Source organism: Haemaphysalis longicornis, unplaced genomic scaffold (genome assembly GCF_048455015.1).
Source record: "Haemaphysalis longicornis isolate Haplotype H1 unplaced genomic scaffold, Haemaphysalis longicornis Haplotype H1 scaffold_2, whole genome shotgun sequence".
Classification (NCBI taxonomy): Eukaryota; Metazoa; Arthropoda; class Arachnida; order Ixodida; family Ixodidae; genus Haemaphysalis; species Haemaphysalis longicornis.
In genome coordinates this window covers 186355004-186360315 of record NW_027526295.1, presented here as the reverse complement: position 1 = coordinate 186360315, position 5312 = coordinate 186355004, and the positions used below count along the sequence as shown (strand labels likewise).

General features: G+C 51.0%; 1 protein-coding gene across 2 annotated transcripts; it reads right to left on the bottom strand.

Annotated features, from left to right (window-relative positions):
• Nucleotides 1-1752: 1752 nt before the first annotated feature.
• LOC144169640 (uncharacterized) lies at nucleotides 1753-5270 on the bottom strand. 2 transcript variants are annotated; one of them, XM_077698907.1, is made up of 3 exons: nucleotides 4819-5270; nucleotides 2692-3035; nucleotides 1753-2088 (listed from the first exon to the last, which is right to left on the bottom strand). In XM_077698907.1, exons 1-3 carry the CDS (start codon nucleotides 5210-5212, stop codon nucleotides 1882-1884), a joined length of 945 nt encoding a protein of 314 aa, XP_077555033.1. In that variant the 5' UTR covers nucleotides 5213-5270; the 3' UTR covers nucleotides 1753-1881. The 2 variants fall into 2 exon arrangements, with proteins under 2 accessions (XP_077555033.1, XP_077555034.1); XM_077698908.1 differs by lacking the exon at nucleotides 4819-5270 and having other exon boundaries at nucleotides 2692-3306.
• Nucleotides 5271-5312: the final 42 nt, after the last annotated feature.

Genomic DNA, 5312 nt, shown 5'->3' with positions numbered 1-5312 from the left:
GAATTTTAAATAAGGAAGTATTTAACAAAAAACAATTTCTTTCGCAAACCTTAAACTTTGCAAAATGCCTACTTTATTGGAAGCGGAAAGCGTGCCGAAAGATAAGTTCAGTGGTCAAGTAGTGTACCAAATAAACATGATGAATAAAGGCTCCCGATTAATCATCTCGTCGGTACTTCGTTGTCGATAGTGCACCCGGCGATTGTGCTTCCTACTCGCTTCATTCGTCGACGCCGTTCGGAAACCGCTAGTCTTACCGTGTATGAACGATAAAGCACAAAAAAAAAAACAAGCAAAACATTCCGCATAAGCATTTATCAGGATGCGAGAAGCATTTGCGCCAAAGCCGCCGCAGTCGTGCACTTTAGGCCGCAACTGCGCCATCGTAATGAAAGAAATGCTACAAGGGCGTCGCTCTGCGGTGCTTCAGTGAGCATCACAGTACCGCTGCAGGAAGCGAGAAAATCAGCGTGCCTGCGAGTAAAAAAGGACGCGCAAGCGCGCCGCGCTGGTCTCGACAACAGGCGCCAGGCCTCCAGAGTGCGCATCGGTGGCTTTTGCCATAGAGAGCCTCGATGTGAGCGCCCCCACGCGGGCATCAAGGCACCCTATTTTGCCACGCGCTCGCGTGGTCAGGAATATTAAGTCCCCGCCTGTACAGCCGGTAAAACGCTTGTCTATAACAGCGATTTCAACTTCAACAAGCTACATCCGAAAACTGCCGAAACATACTCGTTCCAAACATGTGGGAGGGAAAAGCGAAGGGCTAAGACTTCAGAATTCCGCAGTAGTTTTATTCAAATCCCACTCAGGCGGGGCAGGATAGGGCTGAGAGTACGAATGCTGTGTTATAGACAAGCCTTTTACCGGCTGTACGTTGAACGGCCGGCAGACGTCCAGTGGTTGCTTAGGTATCCACTCGTCATGCACCAGGGGAATGTAATAAACTTTACCATCCTTTCATAAAGAAAGTTGAGAGAAGTGCAACATTTGCTGACCAATCGATAGTCAACCCTTCAAAAACCCAAATCACAAACTGAGAACGAACCCATGCGACGATTTTTCGTGCACTAAGTAAACACATCTACGCACGATCTAGACGAATACGGACACGTGGTTTATGAGACAAAGGTATACTATTCTACTCCTTTGTGATCAATGCGTGTATTGCGTTATCTAGGACCGTCCCTTTTCGCGATTTGCATGTAACCATTCTGACGCAATGGAAGCTAGCCCGGTCTCACGCACGCGCCGTGTGTCCAGAGATCTTATCAGAACTTTTTGATCGACCAACCGGTCTAAAAGGGGAATGCATTCGTTTCTTTGGCAGGACGCCATCGGTGCCACTAAGAAAGCTTTCGCTATAAAATAAGGTAACCAAGCAACGCGCTCACCACACTTTAATGCTATCCGCTCCCATTTACCTTGGTGATCATGATCAATAAATCATTATCGAGCTAAGGTGCATATGTCGGTGCACCCGGGGCCGTTGCGGTTTCCCTGGGTTCGGCTGGCTGTCCAGGGCCTCGTTACCAGTTAAAGCTGGATTCCAAGGTGTGGGCACGTCAAGCGGGACGCGTCCACTGCTGGTGGCGGGCGCGGCTGATTGGGCGAGGCCAGGAATATGCTCGCACTTCCATACCTGGTCGTGCGATGTACCGGGGGTAGGTTTCGGGGTGAGGCAAACAACAGCGAAGAGGGTGCAATCGGGTGCGGTGTTCTTTCCCCGTATATGAATGCTACTCAACATGCGACATTTCCACAATAGAAAGTTGCATTCACCTTGTTTTCATTTTATTGCTCCCGGTAAACAGGTGCCGTATACCGCTATAGGTGACCAGAGGGTGTGCATGAACGGGGCCCAGTATTTCGACACAGGGTCTATAGTGTCTGCAGCGACGTCCCGGGCAAAATAGGGCGCTTGGCGCACCCGAAGAGCTTGGCGCAGTCGACGCCGCTCAGGCCCCCGAGGATGCCCTGGACGAAAGGTCCTCCGCGGTAGTCTCCCCTGGCAGCGGCTTGGAGCAGCGTCGCCACCGTCGGGTACTTGCCATGGGCCAGCCGGGTCATTTCGCAGATTTGCTGAACCTGCGTGTGGGTACGAGGACACGGGTGACTAATGTTCGCCGCAACGCCCACGAGCGTTCCTTCTTTTCGTGAAGCGGGTGTGTCCCGGCCCCCAGCATGCACTGGGTCCTATAAAATGAACAGGTGGCGTTATGTCTCATGTCCGATAATTCAAAACAGTGCTAAAGACTGGACAAGAACTGACGACACATGGCGATGTGCGTCCCATTCTTCATATCCTCTTGTACACTTCTTGTCCCGTCGTTAGCGCTTTTTTGAATTCCCGTAACCACGAACGAACTAGGGTAAAGTAAAAAAAAAAACTGCGCAAATTGGGACGACCACAAAAAGGAAAATACACAAGCTAGGACAGACAGACAAGGCTGCGCCTGTCCTTATGTACTTTCCTGCACCAACTCGACCACCAACAATTCCTTCTGACCAACTAGCCAGAACTTTACTCATCTTCGAGCTCTTATGAGTGCATGTCGACTGCGTCTTTTTCCCCGGTTGGCGCTGGCTTATCCTTTGTACATACCGAGATATTCTACAGTGATGCGAGCTGTCTACCTGCATGCACATCTCGACCCGACGCGTACAAGTCGCCGTGGATGGCCGCGTCACCTGGCAATGGGCGTCGGTTCCGTTGTCGGGTGCCATAAAGGCGCCCCTGGCCATGAAGGCCGGCACGGTCGCATTATCGGCCGATGTCGCCGACTCGTACAGGGACAGCAGCGCCGACAGGGCCACCAGCACCGAGTACCAGCCCGGGAAGAGCGCCAGGCTGGCCACCAGCATGGCCAGGAACACGACAGACTCGGCCACCAGTCGCCCGCCCAGCGAGCGAGACGAGTCTGCGACCACCGCTGACGCCGAGTGACCCTGTAGGGACCGGGCTTCCGAATCCCCGCGCGCTACCGTCGCCACCGAAACTGCCTGCTGTCGATCGGTGATGCAGTGCGGTGATCCTGAATGGAAGGGAGACGGATCATTCGCTATCACCAGACAGCTCGCGCCATCGTTCTGTTTCCGCAGCCAACGATGTCGTACAGATAATATAAATATGCAAAGGTTTGGTGTTGTCACATATCGAACGTGCCACATCACCGCTTTACATTAGCGTTGTTTAAGGGGGCGAAATGCGCGTCGACAACAGAAAGCGATTGCGACTGGTCACAGCTGTGCTGGCTGAGCTATGCCTACGCATGCTTAGAACAGAGCGTTTCGCAGCATTTTAAAATCAGCCCGAGGCACTATATAGAAATCCCACGGCATGCGCTTGCCATGTCATCGTGCGAACCCACCCTTCCCTTTCCGGCAAACCTCTCAGCTTTCTCCTCTAATAAGGAACTCTCTCTCTCTCTCTCTCTCTCTCTCTCTCTCTCTCTCTCTCTCTCTCTCTCTCTCTCTCTCTCTCTCTCTCTCTCTCTTTCGGGCTCTTGGAGCTAAAACACGCGGCGAGTAATGGAGCGTATGCATATGCTGTCGGCGTGACTGCGCCTGTGCAGTATACAATGCCGGGAGCCTCTTGCCGAAGTGAAAATGGATTTTGTAGCGTAAGCTACACTGGCCGAGGTTGAGCAGTTTCGCGTGGACCTTGAGGGGCCGTGCTGCGCAAGCGCGAGGAGCATTAGATTGAATTGGCTTGGATCGGATTAAATTGGCTTTGGATTGAATTAAATTAAATTGAATTGGATTGGAAATCCAATCCAATGGGAGTACGGGTGTGTAGAGAATTGGATCTGCACATTTGCCGGTCTGCGCATTCCAGAGCAGTGACGTCCTAGCCGCGGCAGACGCCCTGGCGCCGGCGCGTGCCCAGCTGTGCGCCTCCGTTGCGCAGTAGCCAAGTCTGACGGTGCACTAGAGCCGCTGGATAGCCGTTTCGCGTGGCTCCTGGAGAGCCGTGCTGCGCATGCGCGAGGAGCAGTAATTGGAGTGGATTGGACTGGAAATCGTTTTAGCAGCAGTAAGCATGATAATCAGCTAATCCTAGACGACCAGGAAACCTAAGAATAACCAGCTGAACCTTAGCTCATGCTACGCATATCCTGGCATAGCCGAGCTAAGCCACTGTTACTTTTTTTTTTTTGCAATCCGGATACCGTATCGAAGATGCGGCGGTGCGGTAAAATAAAAGCCTGGATTGAATTTCTACCAGTCTTTAGTGCTACCTAATAACAAATGGACGAATAAAAGTAACAGCCAGGTGCAATAAGCACGGTACGGAAAAGGCTGATTGTTTTAAAGCGAAGCTCATAGCGAAGCACGCGCTAGGAGTTAGTAAAAATTAAGGAAGGTTACCCTAAGGAATTACACTTCTGCATCTGTAGGAAGGTACAATTCTCTTTTTCTGCCGCCGATCTCGTCGCGTCCGTCGGCGGCGGCAGAGACGGGGGAGAAGTGAGATCGTCTAACAACGGGTTTGAGCAATTGCTTTCATTTCATAAAGAAAGACTTTCCACTCGTGTGCTTCACCAATACGACTCAACCAACCACCATTCATGGATAATGCATTGGTTTGACCCTAGCAAAGAATATCTTTTCGAGGAAATAAAGGGTGTGGTTAAGTGCATTTCACTTGCCTCTCGTTTCACTCTTTGCAGAGCCACGTGTGTGAAGTCGTCGCATGGGTAATCGTTGTGGGAGTCGTTTGCAGCTTCGCTTTCGACCACCTTCACATGGTGGATTGGCGCGCATTTTTTTGTTCCGCATACTAACACTTATAACATTAGAAGATTAAGTGCTTACCTTTGATGCAACTCTTAGTCAGGTGGGTAGAGGAAGCGAAGCTACAGAGCAAGAAGGCCACGAGGAACTTGCCTAACCTTTTTGCCGGCATTGAACCTGCAGTCCAGGGCAGCCCGTAGACTAGACCAGCGTCTTGCAAACTGCCCTGTCTGTACTTAACAATATCACTACGATAAAAGCTTAGCAGTTCATTTCCGATTTCAGATAGCTCGCCGTAATCTACTAAGATTGCCGCGAGGTCAAAGGCAACGTTTATCTTCCATCTGGACACACTGAATTTTGAAAATGCGCGGGCTTTTCTTCTCTCCGTCAACTGGCCACGTTTGTGCCACTTTGCGCCGACCAGCGTAAATGTTTTTAGATCGTTAAAACTTAAGGCGCTGCAGCAGAACATTGTTGTTGTATTTAACTTCGAGAACAGGGATGCAAAAATCCCGATTAGTGGTGATCGCGCAAACTTTGCGATCATGCGTGCTAGCCAGTACGCAGCTGGC

What these genes read in the sequence shown, in the direction of transcription:
- LOC144169640 (XM_077698907.1), bottom strand. Translation starts at nt 5,212, where the DNA reads ATGTTCTGCTGCAGCGCCTTAAGTTTTAACGATCTAAAAACATTTACG. An exon ending in GACTAAGAGTTGCATCAAAG is followed by an intron (nt 3,036 to 4,818) that starts GTAAGCACTTAA and finishes CCTTCCATTCAG; the next exon opens with GATCACCGCACTGCATCACC. An exon ending in GAACCGACGCCCATTGCCAG is followed by an intron (nt 2,089 to 2,691) that starts GTGACGCGGCCA and finishes ACCCACACGCAG; the next exon opens with GTTCAGCAAATCTGCGAAAT.